Source organism: Bombina bombina, chromosome 6 (assembly GCF_027579735.1).
Source record: "Bombina bombina isolate aBomBom1 chromosome 6, aBomBom1.pri, whole genome shotgun sequence".
Lineage (NCBI taxonomy): Eukaryota > Metazoa > Chordata > Amphibia > Anura > Bombinatoridae > Bombina > Bombina bombina.
In genome coordinates this window covers 346,270,894-346,288,704 of record NC_069504.1, presented here as the reverse complement: position 1 = coordinate 346,288,704, position 17,811 = coordinate 346,270,894, and the positions used below count along the sequence as shown (strand labels likewise).

Below are 17,811 nucleotides of genomic sequence, written 5' to 3'. Positions count from 1 at the left end.
TGTGTCTGCAGCACTATATGAAAGCAGTTTTGTAACAATGTTATGCAGTAAGAACACTAGATGGCAGCACTATTTCTTGTGATGTAGCTATCTATATATCTCTTCAACAAAGAATAACATGAGACTGAAGCAAATTTGATAATAGAAGTAAAATGAAAACTTTTTTAAAAATTGTATTCTCTATCTGAAAAATGTTGTGTTTCAAATCTCTTTAAGTAAAAATGTAACTTCCACGATTCAGATACAGCAGATAATTTTAAAATGTTTCTAATTTGCTTCCAAAATGCACCCAATCTTTTTATAAAATCACTTTCTGAGACACAAGCTCCGACATGTGCAAATGTTCACAGTATAATATATATGTATATGCATTTGCCTTTGGTTGATGTCTGTCAAATAATAAAGGGGGCAGGTAAAAGAAAAGTAACTTTGAAAATTGGGTCATTTGAAATTCAAACTAAGTGCTGTTGCGATAATTTTTTATTATGCATTCGTTGCTTGTTAAGGTAGAGACACTTCTGTAGCAGATACATTTTCCAGTTCTGAGAATTCATTTTAGTTCTGAGAGGGTCATGTTGTCTTGTATAAAGGTTGGGTTATCATGCCCTTGATCCAGATGAGGCTTCCAATCCAAACATTCAACTTTGTCACCCTGAAATCAAATGTCACAATTAGCAAATATCTGAAGTGATTTTACATTAAGTTGGAATGTTATAGCCAGAAGTTTTATTTTTATCTATAGGAATAATATGCAGAATGTATTTTATTACAAGAACAGAGACTCCTATTTTGCATTAACCTTTCACTTTACTACTCAGGCAGCATTTTAAAGAAAAAACATTTGAATATTAACAGAAAAAATAAGATAACAATGAATATATGACAGAGACCAATGAGAACAGTCCTTTAGTGGTCAGAGATGAAAAATAATAAATGAAAAATAAAAAATTGTGTTTTGTTTATTATAAAATATTTTTGTCAAATTTGTATTATTATTCACTTTCTAAATAGTTTCTTATTCAAATTTTATCTTAAGAAGTTATTATTGTTTTTATTGTTTATTTTTCATTTATTATTTTTCATTTATTATTTTCTTTAATTTGTCTGTTTAATTTACCCTCATTTTATTATGTTTTAAGTTTGGTTTCTTTCTTGTTTCTGCCTTAACAAAAAAAATTTCTTCTAGTTGGTAAGTATGCCTTTACATACCTTAGGACTTATCTGTTAGAGCATCTGAGCTCCGTTTCAATGCGGCCGCCATCTTGTTTTATCAGATCCGAATGACCACGCCTCCATTTTGCGTGTCATTACGGAGTTGTTTTTTCCCACCCTCCTACCCGATACTACGTCACTGTGGCTGACAGACAAGTATCGCTTCACACTTACATTGTTTCTCTTTGCTTATTTAAGCATATTTTAGCTTATTAAGCAACTTTTTGTTTCTTTTAAGCAATCACTTATCACGCTCTGTTATTTACTGTTATTACACTAAGGTCAATAGTTTTAAAAGACTTTATATTTTATTCTTTGAAAAAACTCTGTTTTCTTGTGGCTTTATTATTTTATTATTTAAGAATTTTAATTACCTAAGTTTTCTAGGTTATTCATTTATTAATTTATCAAAATCTTTTATCTTGTAAATATTAATTTTAGTCAGTTTGTTTGAATATTTTCTAATTTATTTATTTTTTGGGTATTATTTTAAAAAATATATATAAGTTATCATGTCTGATGATCCTAAATCTCAGATTTCAGAAAGGTTTGTTTAAAATTTAATTAACAATTCTTTTGAACCATTAAAACAACAGATGGATCAATTACAATCTGTTATTAGTAATTTTAATGAAATTCAAGGTCATGTACATAAAAAAGTTTCTGGCAAAACTAAACATTTAAATAATGAGGGGAAATGTTCATCAGAGAGAAAATCTAATAAAGACATGTCATGTCAGCTGTGCTCTGACATTTCCGTCTCTGCTCATAAATGCAGAAGTGTTCATTCATCTGAATCTGAAGCTGAGTCAGATATTGTTATAAGAGTTGATTCTGATTCCTCAGAAAATAATGATGAATGTTTTAAAATGGATATTAAGAATATTGATTCTGATAATGAATCAGGCTCTTGGAAGTCTAACTCTTCTGTGATTAATATGTTTTCTTCCTCCTCTGATGACTCTCCCAAACCTAAGAAAAGTAATAAAATCTTTAAAAATTTAAAAAACAAAACTTATTGATAGTTTAGGACATCCTTATACAGATCCTAATGATCTTCACCATCCTAGGTCTTCTCAATGGAGACCTTCCAAGAGAGTTTCCAAATTTATAGATTTTTATGTCAGAAACCATTGTCAAAAAAGACAAAAAATATACTTAAGGCTGAGTGTCCCAGACCTGAATTACCTCACAATACTCACCTAACACTAGAAATAGATAAACAATTGTTAAAATTCATTGGAAATAAGAATGATAATCTTAGTAAAGGTCCTGACAGATTCCTAAAGTCTTGTCAGGATAAACTTTTAGATACGTTAGGTCCTGTGACAAAATTATTTGAATTGTCTGAAGAGGCCATTTCTGAAAATTATTTACTGGACCCCTTTACTGTTAGGGAGTGGTTACAAAGAACAGTTTATTTGCTTGGAGATGCTAACACATCTTTAGCTTCTCAACGCAGAAGATTAATTTTACGATGCATTGACCCAAAAATTACTGATTTTGCCTCCACAGAAATGGGTCCTGAGGCAGATGGTCTTCTTTTTGGATACTCTGGGCTTAAGCAATTAAGTCATTATGTAAATACATTTAATTCTCTTAACAAAATTAAAACCAATAGTTGCAAGATATTCTATCAGAATCAGCCACATAGAGTTTTTTTCAAGGGCTGGAAAAGGCAGAGACCGCTTTTCCAGTCATTATTCATCAATCTCAAGGTCTCATTTCAACAACTTTGCATCACCCTCAACCTCCCACCAAAATTTCTTTCCATCACGAGCCAGGCAGAGATTCTCTAGGGGTTTTAGATCAAGGCTTAAGAGAAGACCCTTCCAAAGTAAGTTTAAACACCTGTCACTCCATTCCTTTTTTTCATCAAAAAATAGGGGGCAGACTAACTTTTTTCCTTTTAGAATGGCAAAAAATTACTGCAGACCCATGGGTTTTACAGACTGTATCAGGTCTTCATTTGGATTTCATAGAAACCCCATTTGAGATGTCATTGCCCAATCCAATAACATTTTCTCAAAAAGATCAATTTCTTTTAGACAAAGAAATTTCAGAATTAATTGCAAAACATGCTGTAGAACCTGCACACAACTCAGTAGGGTCTTTCATAAGCCACATGTTTCTAGTTCAAAAGAAAGAAGGTTCTTTTTGTCCGGTTATAAATTTAAGAGATCTAAATTATTTTCTAATTTACAATCATTTCAAGATGGAGGGAATTCATCTTCTCAGAAATTGTCTTTACAACAACAACTGGCTTGTAAGGCTGGATCTAAAAGATGCTTTCCTTACTATTCCCATTCATTTACATTTCAGGAAATACCTCAGATTTTTCTGGAACAACACTTTATGGCAGTTTTTTTGCCTTCCTTTTGGCCTTTCTTCAGCACCTTGGGTTTTTACAAAAATTCTAAAACCTGTGGTTGCTTGGCTTTGGAAAAGGGGAATTCATCTAATTATTTATCTAGATAATATCCTTCTTATTCATCAATCCCCTTCTACCCTTCAGGATCATCTTTCTCTTACCATTTCCTTACTTCAAAATTTGGGTTTTATTATCAATTTAAAAAAATCAGCTTTGATTCTTTCTCAGAATTTAATTTTCTTAGGTTTCAACATAGATACTATCTCTGCCTCTTTAAGTCTTCCTTTAGACAAAATAAAGAAATTAAAGAAAGAAATTTCTTATGCTCTCAACAAACAATGTTTTCCTCTGCATCTTCTAGCCAGGATTATTGGCCTCCTTTCATCTTCCATTCAGGCAATTTTTCCGGCTCCTCTACACTACAGAGCCCTTCAGAGATTAAACATTTCTTACCTCCAGAAGGGTTTTTCTTATCAACATCTGATTTATCTATCAGAAGAAGCTATAGAGGAGCTGAATTGGTGGCTTATCAACATGGAAGCATGGAATGGCAAAGCCATTTTTGGAAGTTCTCCGGACATAATTATAGAGTCAGATGCGAGCAACTCGGGTTGGGGAGCGAGATGTGGCTCCCAAATTTCAGGAGAAAAATGGTCCTCTTCAGAGAAAAACCTTCATATAAATTGTCGGGAACTTTTGGCAGGAGCATTTGCCATCAAAAGTTTTATCAAACATTCTCATCCTATTACAGTTCTTCTTCGTATGGACAATATATCAGCTGTTCGATATATAAATCGTTTAGGAGGAACAACTTCAAAAATGTTATCCATTTTAACCAAAGATTTCATTCATTATTGTCTTTCTCAAAATATATCTATTCAAGCAGAATATCTTCCAGGACTCAACAATCAAATGGCAGATTGGGGTTCGAGATACCTTACGGATTTCAACGATTGGATGTTGAATCCTTCTCTTTTTCATCAGATTCAATTGAAGAGAGGTCCATTTGTAATAGATCTCTTTGCCTCTCGGTTAAATCATCAGATTGTTCCATTTTTCAGTTGGAAACCAAATCCGGAAGCTCTAGCGATAGATGCTTTTCTCCAGCAGTGGCCCAATCAAGGAGCTTATGCTTTTCCTCCATTTTCATTGATTCTCCAGACCCTCTTATTTGTCAAGAGACATCAAATTTCTCTTCTGATCATAACTCCATTTTGGCCGACTCAAGTGGGGTATCCTTATCTTCTAGAGATGTCTTTTCTTCCTCCAATTCTTCTTCCCATTTTTCCAGAACTTTTTACAGATCCAAACTGAGAATTTCACACTTTAGTTCTTCAAGGCAACCTCCAACTTGTAGCTTGGATGATTTCAGGGGATCCTGGTCCAGCGCTGGACTTTCGGAACATGCTAAACTCCTCCTTCAAGACTCTTGGGCCCCTGGAACCAAGAAATGCTATTTTTCTGCTTGGCTTAAATGGTCTAGCTTGTGCAATAGCAAACGTTTGGATCCCATTTCAGCACCTTTAAATAAAATTATGAATTATTTATCTTCCCTTTTTCTGTTCTAGCTTACACATCTATTAATGTTGCTAGATCTGCTATTTCTGCAAGTCCTGAGTATTTTAATAATTTACCGATTAGTCAAAACTCTACCATTTGCAGATTATTAAAATGTATTCATCTTAAAAGACCTCCTACTTCTAGATATTCCTCATTTTGGGATGTAGATTTAGTTATTTCTCTCTTTCAAAAATGGCCTGATAATGATAAATTATCCTTAAAATAACTTTCAGTTAAACTGGCTACTCTTTTATGTTTATTATCTTGTAAAAGAGTTTCAGATGTTTGAGCTATTGATTATGACTCTAAAATGTTTTCACCCCAAGGTGTAATTTTTAATTTAACTCGTGGTACTAAAACGCTTTTTTCTTCTATTTTTTATGCATATTTTTTTGAACAACCAAAACTTTGTATAGTTCTTTGTCTTAAAGAATCCAAATCCAGGACTGCTTCTCTCAGATCTTCTTCTTCTAAACAACTTTTAATTTCTTTTGTTTCTCCTCATTTACCTGTTTCTTCCCTTACTATTAGTAGATGGATAAAAGGGGTTATGTCTGAAGCTGGTGTGGAAAATATTTTTTCTTCTCATTCTATCAGAGGAGCTTCAGCTTCTAAAGCTTTTTCTAAATCTATTTCTTTACAGGATATTTTGAACGCTGCGGATTGGTCTGATGATAACATTTTCAGACAATTTTATTTTAAGCCTATAAATTCTATTCCTCATCAGTTGGTGTCATAATTTTATTTTGTATTTTATTATGATGTATTTAATGTGTTTATTTTATTTCATGTTATTTTTGCTTTAAACTAGCAAAATAGGAGTCACACAGAGACGAGTATTTTCCCTCCTCTATATTGTTTTTTCCCTTCCCTATGTATATAATTCTGATTTTATTTTAATCCTAATGACAATTTATTTGTTTTTCAGTACCAAATCCTTCCACTACAGGATTTTAAGAATTCTTCAAGATTTTTGGATCCTATCATTCCTAATCTTCAATCAAGTTGTTCAAGAAAGTTGGCTTCATGTTTGTATTGGAAAAACCTGATTTTCTTCAATCAACTCTTTAGTTCATCCAAGTTCCTGATGTTTCTATGGATTGTTTTTGTTGGACTGTGCCTGTTTTTAATTCTTGGAAATGTTTCTTATTTTCTTTGTTTGAATTAGAAAAGAGGAGGTTTTGCTACTATCTAGACTCTTTATGGTTTCTATGAGACATCTGATTGGTCCTTATTATCTCTGACCACTAAAGGACTGTTCCCATTGGTCTCCGTCATATATTCATTGTTATCATATTTTTTCTGTTAATATTCAAATGTTTTTTTCTTTAAAATGCTGCCTGAGTAGTAAAGTGAAAGGTTAATGCAAAATACTCGTCTATGTGTCTAATAAAATCTAGATTATTCCGTCCTAAAATAGGATAATCGGAATTATGTGAAATGTTTGACGACATGATTTTAAAAAATAATGTGTTCTTGATTATTAATATGTTCAGAAATATTTATTTCAATAACCTAATACAAATAACATTCAAAGTTGTGATTATATAATAAAATAAATAAATACATAAATAATGAAGGAATGATTACATAAATATAAACCTTCAATATGGAAGCCTTTTGAGATCATTCTACCTTAGTTGCCATTTTATAGCTTATCTTAATAAAATGTATCATTCAAGATTATATCAATACTCCAAACCACTAGGATGGGTTATGTATTGCTTGATTGAATTAAAATCAGGAGATGTTATTGGACTGTCTTATATAAAAATCTGCACTCTTTTTTTAAACCCAGCATACAAACTTACTGGACGAAAAAAACATTAATGGGAAATACATTTCCCTCAATTGGTGTTTATTGATTATTCTTATTACTTTCTTTGTTTCTCTCTACATTAGTTAAGAATCCTCTTCAGTTTTAAAGTTGGTCTGTATATAGCATAGCAGTCCGGATGCATTAGCCAAATGTTCCAATAAAAATAATCTGGTTTGACTGTTTCCATAGGTATCAATAAGCATCCCATGAGGACAGATAATTTTTCAATTGGTTTTAAATATAGAAGAGCATTGCATACTTACTTTGTTCAATATTTTATTTTGCTATCTATATCTACTTACTTTTTTAGATTTACATGGAAAGTAATCCCAAGTAAAATCCTGTCTTCCAAAAAGGTAATCTTTGTTTATATTTTGCTTCCATCCGCCTGTGGGATAAATGAGAATCAATAAACTTCAACTTTCTTTTAAAGAAATATAATAATTGTTTATTTTTTCATTTTCTAGCATTAAAGCATTAACATATATTTTACCTTTTCTTTTTTAAATAGTTTGTTTTAATGAAATTCTCGTCTCTCATACATGCATACCTATCCTCGAATCCCAAACACCTCTTCTATACCTTTAACACCTTCCTTTGCCCTTCTGTATTCCACCATCCAGCCCCAAAGCTGTTGACTTTCATATGATCTTCAGTCAAAAATAAGCTCCATAAGACAAGACACCTACTTTTAACCTATAACAATCAGTCCCCATTTTCCTATTTCCTTATGGCAGTCTTCACACATTTTGCAGTGGGTGAAGTGTTCACTTCCTTGTCTTTGTCTCACCTCAAAAACTTTTGCCTTTATTATTTGCCTTAATTTAATTCTATTACACTTCATTCCACCCCTTTCTGCTACCCTAATCGCAGCTTTTACCCATGTGTTCAACCTCTCCTTTCTTAATGCATTTCAGTGACATACAAAACATATATTTGCAATACTCATATCTGACTCTTACAACTGCCCAATCTATCAACTTGCATTTGCCTCTTAGCTAGCTACTTCAATGACCAGTCTGCAGCTGTCTTACAAACGTCCTATTCTACAACTCGTTGCTGGACCTTTTCCTTTCTGGATTTTGAACACAGCACTCTTTTGAAACTGCTCTCACTAAAGCTTTAAATGACTTTCTCATTCCAAAAAAAAGACAATTTCCTCTACATCAACTTCTCTGCTGCTTTCCATACCGTTGACCTTTTAAAACTACTGAACACTCTTCATTCCTTTGACCTACATTGTATTGGGCAATCATGAATTAGATATAATTTCCTTTAACTGATTTTACCACCCTATCCCTTTTCCGTCAGTTCACAGAGGGGATATCCTTGTATTACCTAAAAATTAAAATGCCCAAGACTGAATCTTTTACTTATTCCCCATTTACCATTGCTCTAACAAATAAAAACTGTATTACTGTTGACAACAACACTATATGACCTTTGCTCCACGTCACTCAAAAATCTTTACTACTGCAACACCTCTGCTGTTCCTGTAATGAAGTCCATGAAGTCCATATCCTGGCTTCTATTATCCATTCTATATATTGATTTGTGTTCTATATTTATTAGTATTTATTATTCTATTCTATGTCCAAATTATAAATATAACAGGGAAAACTATAATTAGGTTTATCTCTATGTTTCCAACCACCAACATAAAAACATAACACACATCCAATGCCAAAAGAAAATATGCGGGTGTTTGAATACATTTTTCCTTCTTCTCACATTGGAAAACATGGTTTGATCATTTTATTTTAGCACTTATGGTTCATCCTTGTGTTTAACCCCTGCAAAGGGTCATGATCAGAGCCCCAACACAATACATCTTGTAAGCATGGCACTGCTAGTAATTAGTAGCTATATGTTTTTTTGCGCTACATTGGTATTGAGTTGTTAATTAGAATAAGAAGTCATGCAAAAGCTGCTCAAAAATTTTATTTCTTGTGAGGGATTGGAATATTAACATTACATTTTCACAATGCAAAGTGTTAGTGGAAATTACACAGAGCAAAATCACTTGAAAACTTTCCATAACCAGGTTTTCAACAGATTGAAATGACCTGGTATCAGCAGTTGTACAGCATTATCCTATTACTGTCAGTATCAGTAAATTTTACCATAGCATATAGGCCTTAATTCTTTTCTTCAAAATCTACCTGCATTTAAACGCATATATAATTAATGAAAAATATTTGAATTCCATGTTTCAGCAAGGTTATGTTATAGCTTTTTGTATTAATATATTTTGTTTATGTATCAGGTACATACCTGATAAAAGACTGGCGATAATTCCAACAAGAACGGTAGTAAGAGTTCCCAAAATGCTGAAGTATAAATAGGATAATGAATACCAATAATCAGCAAGCAGAGGTCTAAGAAAAGGAAAAAAAATATTAGAGAAATGTTAGCAGTGTAAAAAAATGCATGTATACAAATATAGATTATGAGTGGAGGGCAAATTAGTGCTCCCGTTTGCGCATTAACTTTGCTAGAAAGAGGCTTTTTGCGTGCGTCGGGTTGGGTGCGTATTACAAGTTGAAAATAAAAAGTTTGTGCACAAGTGCTAACCTAACGCGGGTAAAAAGTGCAACTTCAAGATAAGAATATCGCAACCGTATTAACATATTCCCCATATACTTCAAATGAGCGCAAAACTCCAATACTCGCGAACAAACCCAATCGCATTTAACCAAGTGTGCTGACCTAACATGAAATGTGAATATTTCATATTCCAAAGTTCCTCACATAGCAGAAATAAATATGATTTTTCATGTTTTCAGCTATTTTACTACGAAGGGCTCCAATGCACTTATTTAAATGTATACATATGTAATAATATGTTTATGTGTGTATATATGTCTGTAAATACATATATACACATATAAATACATATGTACACACATATAAATATATATATATTTACATACATATACATATTTAGACATGTATCTGACATCTGTATGTACAGTATCTCTATGTTAAAGCCCTTTGCCTGACTTTTTTTCTAACACCTGAGACCTTATATGTTTGAGTCCTTCTAACTTTTTACGCAATATTTTTTAAATATTTTTTTTATTGGACAGCGTTATTATGAGTGTAACTGTACTTTACCATGTACTTTTGTTGTGTTTTTTGCAACTTTTTTGTCAAGCGTAACGGTTAAGCAGAGCTCTGAAGTCGTGCTAACCCGGTGCATGCAAAAGTTCAGTTTGAACAAATGCATTTACTTTAAACTCGTAATACGAGCAATACTTCTGACAGGTGCAAAGAGCTGCGATATACCCCTTATCGCTTGCGTGCAACAGTTAGTGCACCACTTGTAATCTAGCACATAGATAAATGTCATGATTGGTAGATAGATATATCCATACATTTTTAACTTTTGCAAACCCTAATAGGCCAGATTTCATGTATTTATGTTTTTAACTTGCTAGTGACTTAGTCATTCTGACTGACTCATCAGTTCTCATTAGATCAGACCTGTCAGGATAGTTGAGAACTGAAGTTCAGAAGCACTGGAGTAGACGTGAATTTTACTATTAAAACTTACAACAGCGGTGTTTCTTTATTTTACAGAATTATCTTTCTAAAGAATTTCAGCAAATTTGCTCTTTGTGTAAACTATTATTTATTCTCAAAGTCTGCAAGTTTTAAAGTTTTAATTCCTTTCCATGTTTCATGGAGGCCAGTAACCCCGTACATATCTTAAAATAGTGCTTAATGATATCATTAGTGATGTCATAGACACAGCAAGAATGTACTCAGGCAGTTTTATTCTCCAAAAGTTATATTTTGCAAATCAAATAATTGCCTTTTAATGTTAAAACCATAAATTAAATTCTTGGACACAACTCTCTTTAAAGGGACACTGTACCCACATTTTTTCATTTGTGATTCAGATAGAGCATGCAATTTTAAGCAACTTTCTAATGTACTCCTATTATCACATTTTCTTCATTCTCTTGGTATGTTTATTTGAAAAGCAAGAATTTAAGTTTAGATGCCGGCCCATTATTGGTGAACAACCTGGGTTGTCCTTGCTGATTGGACAGCACCAATAAACAAATGCTGTCCATGGTTCTGAACCACAAATTTGCTGGCTCCTTAGCTTAGATGCCTTCTTTTTCAAATAAAGATATCAAGAGAACGAAGAAAAATTGATAACAGAAGTAAATTAGAAAGTTGCTTAAAATTGCATGCTCTATCCGAATCAGGAAAGAAAAAATTTGGGTTCAGTATCCCTTTAAGTTACGTTACTAGATTGTAGCTTGCTACAGCTAATTACTGATTTGTGGTGAATGCAAGTTCCGCATTGAGCATGTAACCCATTAATACTTCTGTTTATTGAAACACAATTAAAGGGACAGGAAACCCCAAAATTTTCTTTCATGATTTGGATATAACGTACAATTTTAAACAACTTTCCAAATTTCTTCTATTATGAAATTTGATTAACTCTCTTTAATTGCCTTAAATGGCTTTTAAAAAAATTGCATGTTCTAGGGTTGGTCCCTGAAAAATATCACGGTCAAAACAGAATTGGAAGAAAAAGATGTTTGTCGGTACAGGATTGAAGGTGCTCTAAAATTTTTACTAACAATCTGTTGGATATTGTTGAGTATTTTGCCATCTGCAGGAAAATTCTGCCCCTAACATCATGGGGGATATCTATCAAGCTGTCAACTATGCTGCATTCGCCGGCACCAATACACTCGCCTAACATCGCCTAACATTGCGGCTGCGTATCTCAATACGCTCTCCTTATTTATGACAAAAGCCAAGTACAGGGCGATAAGCATCGGACTGTTGTTAACTAACAGTTATCGATCTCGCGTCTATTCGGCTTTTTCCTACCCTGTCACTAAACGCTGCCACTATACTAAAATGTTTAACCCCTATCCCGCCACTCCCCGACATCACCGCAACCTAAATAAACTTATCAACTCCTATCCCGCCGCTCCCCGCCACCGCCGCAAACAAAATAAACTTATTAACCCCTATCCCGCCGCTCCCGCCACCGCCACCACTAAATAAAGTTATTAACCCCTAAACCTAATAACCCGCTAACTTTAAATTAAAATTACAGCATCCCTATCTTTAAATACATTTAAACTTACCTGTAGAATTAAAATAAACTATATTAAACTATTAATGAACCTACCCTATTATCCTACAATTAAATTAAACTACCAATGAAATAAACTAAATTACATATTAAAGAATCCTAACCCTACTCAAATTATTTAAATATACTATTAAACATTATTAAAAGTACTAAATTACCAAAAAAACAAACACTAAGTTACAAAAAAGAAACGAAAAATAAAAAAACACATTATCAAAAATAAAAAAATTACACCTAATCTAATAGCCCTATCAAAATAAAAAAAGCCCCCCCCAAAATAAAAAACCCATAGCCTACAATAAACTACCAATGGTCCTTAAAAGGGCCTTTTGTGTGGCATTGCCCCAAAGAAATCAGCACTTTTACCTGTAAAAAAAAATACAAACACCCCCAACAGTAAAACCCACCACCCAACCAACCAACCCCCCCAAATAAGAAAACTATCTTAAATAACCTAAGTTACCCATTGCCCTGAAAAGGGCATTTGTATGGGTATTGCCCTTAAAAGGGCATTTAGCTCTTTTACATGCCCAGACCCTAATTTAAAAATAAAACCCACCCAAAAAACCCTTAAAAAAAACCTAACACTAACCCCCGATGAACCACTTACAGTTCTTGAAGTACCGCTTGAAGGATCCATCCAGCCAGAGAAGTCATCATCCAGGCGGAAAGAAGTCTTCATCTGGGTGGCCTCTTCCATCTTCATCCATCCGGAGAGGTCCTCATCCAGGCGGCAAGAAGTCTTCATCCAGACGGCATCTTCTATCTTCATCCATATCCGGCACGGAGCGGGTCCATCCCGTAAAAAGCTGACAGGAAAATATCAGCTGCAAAAAAACAGCCCATCAGTAGTGCTAAGGTAATGCCTTGTCTTTGCTGTGATCTCATGAGATTTCAATGAAATCCCAATCCCATGAGATTTCATAAGATTTACTTAATCTGAATAGGAAAATAACATGGCTGTGCCTGCACATGACAGATGCACACTCCCTAGCTTGTCCTGGGACAAGCATCCTGACTGGCTGCTTAAAGTCTCTTTAACGTGGGGTGTGAATACTTAGGAATTTTGATGTGTATATATATATATATATATATTTTTACAACTTTTAAGGAAGAAAAATCTGAAGGGATCACATTAGTGTTCTCTCCAAAAAAGGCAGGGATTTCAGCACTCCGTATAGGTATTGTGTGTTATACACACATATAATTATTATTTAAGAAATAGGTGTTACAGGCCTCCACGCAAACAATCAACTTCTGGGTCCCCTAAACCAAAACCACACAATTTTGTTAAGAATAAAATAAGTTTATTTATGCAGACAAAAAATAAAAAGTGTAAATTAAATCAAGAATGTATTCAGTACAATAAGTACAAAGATAAAGCTGGCCAGCTCTCTCAGGTTAATATGATGCAGGTACAAGCCATAATATAGACTTTTGAGTTATTGAGCAACACCCCTACCAGTGGGTAGCCCTGTCAGCCAACAGGAATCTGCTACCATGGATAATACTGGGGATCCATGCGTAATAACTCATATGATGCACAAAACGGAAATGACAACACCTATCTCAGAGGGTAAAACTAGACAAGTCAGGAGTCTTATTACTTTGAGAAAGAAATTAGGATCTATGCCAGTTACTTTTGTGCTTGAATATAGCAATGTAACAAAGAATTACATACTTATATATTTACACATTAGTATTGAGATCACAACACCCTGACCAGAGGGTAGCACCAATGTTAATAGAGGTTCCGGCTACCTTAGTACTCATTAGGGATCTATGTATCTCTAACAAAAAATGTGTAATCACAGCGTTAGTAGGAATACTTATATAATGCAAGCAGTATATACAATGTATTAAATGGAACTTGTCATATCCTCCATGATTGTATTTTAAAGCTTAAGTATATCAACTTAAGTGTATTTTCCAGAAAAGTACATTCCATTGCAGACTCGTAAGTCCATGAATACTTTACAAATCACTTTTGTGCGTCTGTAGACCTTCTCCTTTTAAGCTTGGTGCCAGATCCGGATGCGGTGCTTGCTTGCTGTAGTTAGAAACGCTGTGTGCTGCATCGAATATTATTCATGGACTTACGAGTCTGCAATGGAATGTACTTTTCTGGAAAATGCACTTAAGTTGATATACTTAAGCTTTAAAATACAATCATGGAGGATGTGACAAGTTCCATTTAATACATTGTATATACTGCTTGCATTATATAAGTATTCCTACTAACGCTGTGATTACACATTTTTTGTTAGAGATACATAGATCCCTAATGAGTACTAAGGTAGCCGGAACCTCTATTAACATTGGTGCTACCCTCTGGTCAGGGTGTTGTGATCTCAATACTAATGTGTAAATATATAAGTATGTAATTCTTTGTTACATTGCTATATTCAAGCACAAAAGTAACTGGCATAGATCCTAATTTCTTTCTCAAGGTAATAAGACTCCTGACTTGTCTAGTTTTACCCTCTGAGATAGGTGTTGTCATTTCCGTTTTGTGCATCATATGAGTTATTACGCATGGATCCCCAGTATTATCCATGGTAGCAGATTCCTGTTGGCTGACAGGGCTACCCACTGGTAGGGGTGTTGCTCAATAACTCAAAAGTCTATATTATGGCTTGTACCTGCATCATATCAACCTGAGAGAGCTGGCCAGCTTTATCTTTGTACTTATTGTACTGAATACATTCTTGATTTAATTTACACTTTTTATTTTTTGTCTGCATAAATAAACTTATTTTATTCTTAACAAAATTGTGTGGTTTTGGTTTAGGGGACCCAGAAGTTGATTGTTTGCGTGGAGGCCTGTAACACCTATTTCTTAAATAATAATTATATGTGTGTATAACACACAATACCTATACGGAGTGCAGAAATCCCTGCCTTTTTTGGAGAGAACACTACTGTGATCCCTTCAGATTTTTCTTCCTTAAAAGTTGTAAAAATATTTGTTTACAGGGTCTGCACCCGATACTAATTAATATAAAGCAAAATTGTTATACCTTCTCCTTAACATATCTAGTTTTTTGTACACTTTGAGTGATCTTTAATGGTGGATACCCTATAGATCTATTTCTTGTTTAAAGTTGAGAAGGTTATATAGTATATTAATACTAATAGTATAGTACTTTGAATGGTGTTCTAGGCCTTTATGCGAACAGGTTCAGCTGAGGGGTCCCCGGCTAGAGCTACACAATCAATATAAACTGAAACAAAGTAATTTCCAGCATGGCCTTTGTAGTGCTTGATGAACAGTGGGAGGCAGAATTAGGTGAGACACTACATGATAATATAAATAATGACGGAGAAACAAATCTGAATATTTATAGTGCTTTTAAAAAATACAGAAACTTACTATCTAAACAGGTGAAATTAGGCGCAGAAAAATATAGCCTAGAAAACTATATCCAATTAAAAATTGTACCTAGAGGGCTCCGCCTACATCTAGATCCCGGGTCAAATCTAAGGGATGATGAGGATGGAGACATCTTTATGGAAGATTGGCATCAAAGTCTAACAAATTGTTCGTTAGACCTGATGCAAAAAATGGTGAATAAAAACAAAACTAAACTTGAGAAAATCAAAACAGAGTTAGATGAAACTCTACCAATACTAAATGAATTTGAAACAGATCAGAAGTTTGCTAAATTAAATGATGAGACTAAAGAAACAATATCTAAATTACAGCAAGAAATAAAAGTGAGAAAAAGACGTAAGTTGGCCAGAGATAAAGATGATTATAAAAAGAACCAAGTATACACCTATTTTATGAATAGGGGTTCATATGACTCAGGAACTGATGGGTCTGATATAGAGACAGAGTATTCAAAAAACGATTCAAAAAATGGGATAAGGAATTCTGTAAAAAAACAAGGAGAAGGGGAGGTAGAAAGAGACAAAGGAATAGATCCACAAATGGATCATGTCACAAATTTGAACAGAGGCCAACAACGGCCATCAAGGAATCGGTATATGGGGAGAGCCAGGGGGGGGCGTGGACCATCAGAAAACAGAATGAGAACGAGAAGGGACTTCAGAGGGGGATACTAGATACTCCCAAGAAAGAGGATGAACTCCAAATAGTGAACTTGTCCAGATTTCCACTAAATCAAGCACATATTAGCCTTCTAAAAAAAGGGCTTTCTTTCTGCCCGGCTAGAAGTCTGGACAAGTTCACAATAGTAAAAGACCTACACTTATTTGCCAGAAAAGTAGTTCTCTCCCAAGTTATGACAAAGAATAAAAGAAAAAATCCTCTTAGTCTAGATCAATCTAGAATTACAGATGAGGATAGAGATACACTTAAAGTCCTTGAGAGTCTAATAGATGAGGGCGAAATAGATGAATATTCTAATGATCCTATACTTGTACCTGAAATTGGTCCAGGTGATACATCTAATATGGTCCCTGTTACATCTAAATTTAGACCAAAATCTAGTTACATGCCCCCATTATCATTAGTACCAGCTGTGAACCTTTTTGTTAAGGAAGTCGAGAAAGAAATTGAAAAACTACCTAGTACCAAATTAATTGAAGATAATCTGACTAGTCAAGAAAGAATAGCACTTCAGGAACTTATCAATACCCCTGGCATTATAATTAAACAGGCGGATAAGGGCGGAAATTTGGTAATTATGAATGAGAGTAATTACGCATTAGAAGTTAAAAGACAACTTAACAATAAAGAACAATATCTACCCATCCAAGAGAATCCAATTACTAAAATACAAGGTGAATTATTGCACTTACTCAACAAAGCAAGAAAAGATGGTATCATTAGCAAAAAAGAGTTTGACTATCTGTACATAAAGTTTCCGAAAATACCAGTGTTCTACTGCATTCCAAAACTGCATAAAAACATGCAGGATCCCCCAGGACGCCCCATAATCTCGGGGATAGGCAGTATTACAGAACATATTGGGAACTATGTGGACAGCTACCTAAAACCGTTTGTTTCTTCAATACCTACCTTTGTACTAGACACCACCGACCTTCTAAGACAACTAGATGGGATAGAAGTTGATGAAGATATACTTTTGGTATCCCTAGACGTGGAGGCACTTTACTCTTCAATCCCTCATTCAGTAGGGATTGCAGCAGTAAAACATTTCTTAGAATCTAGGGGAAAACAATTTGACAAACACACTGAATTCTTGACTATACTTTTGAAGTTTATTTTGGAAAACAATGTGTTCAAATTTGATAACAAGTTTTATAAACAAATAAGGGGCACAGCGATGGGGGCAACATGCGCCCCATCATATGCCTGCCTACATCTAGGACTATGGGAACTCCTTACTGTCTTTGAAGAATTTAACGAGTTGATAGCCTCCTCGGTGTTAGTATGGCGTCGTTATGTGGACGACATATTCATACTTTGGAGGGGGTCAGTTGACCTTTTGAAAGAATTTGTTTCTAATTTGAATAAGAACAGATTTAACATATATCTTACGTATGAGTACAGTGCATCAGAGCTACCTTTTTTGGATATTGTAATTAAAAAAGAAGGTAACAAACTCACTACAGAAATTTACAGAAAAAGTACTGCAACAAACACTCTGCTGGTCGCTTCCAGTCACCACCCTCCGTCCCTAATTAGAGGCATTCCTACAGGACAGTTCCTCAGACTTCGGAGGAACTGTTCCAGTAAGAATAAATACAAAGCACATGCACAAGAAATGGCCAATAGATTTATAGCAA

General features: G+C 34.2%; 1 protein-coding gene across 1 annotated transcript in view; it reads right to left on the bottom strand.

Moving 5' to 3' along the window:
* Positions 1–399: 399 nt before the first annotated feature.
* LOC128665066 (sodium-coupled monocarboxylate transporter 1-like) overlaps positions 400–17,811 on the bottom strand; it is a 181,593-nt gene continuing 164,181 nt past the window's right edge. Inside the window, exons 14-16 of the mRNA XM_053719815.1 lie at positions 9,237–9,340; positions 7,265–7,350; positions 400–652 (exon numbers count right to left, since the gene is read on the bottom strand). Coding sequence (XP_053575790.1) covers positions 551–652; positions 7,265–7,350; positions 9,237–9,340 — 292 coding nt within the window. The 3' untranslated portion in view covers positions 400–550. The remainder of the gene's footprint in view (positions 653–7,264; positions 7,351–9,236; positions 9,341–17,811) is intronic.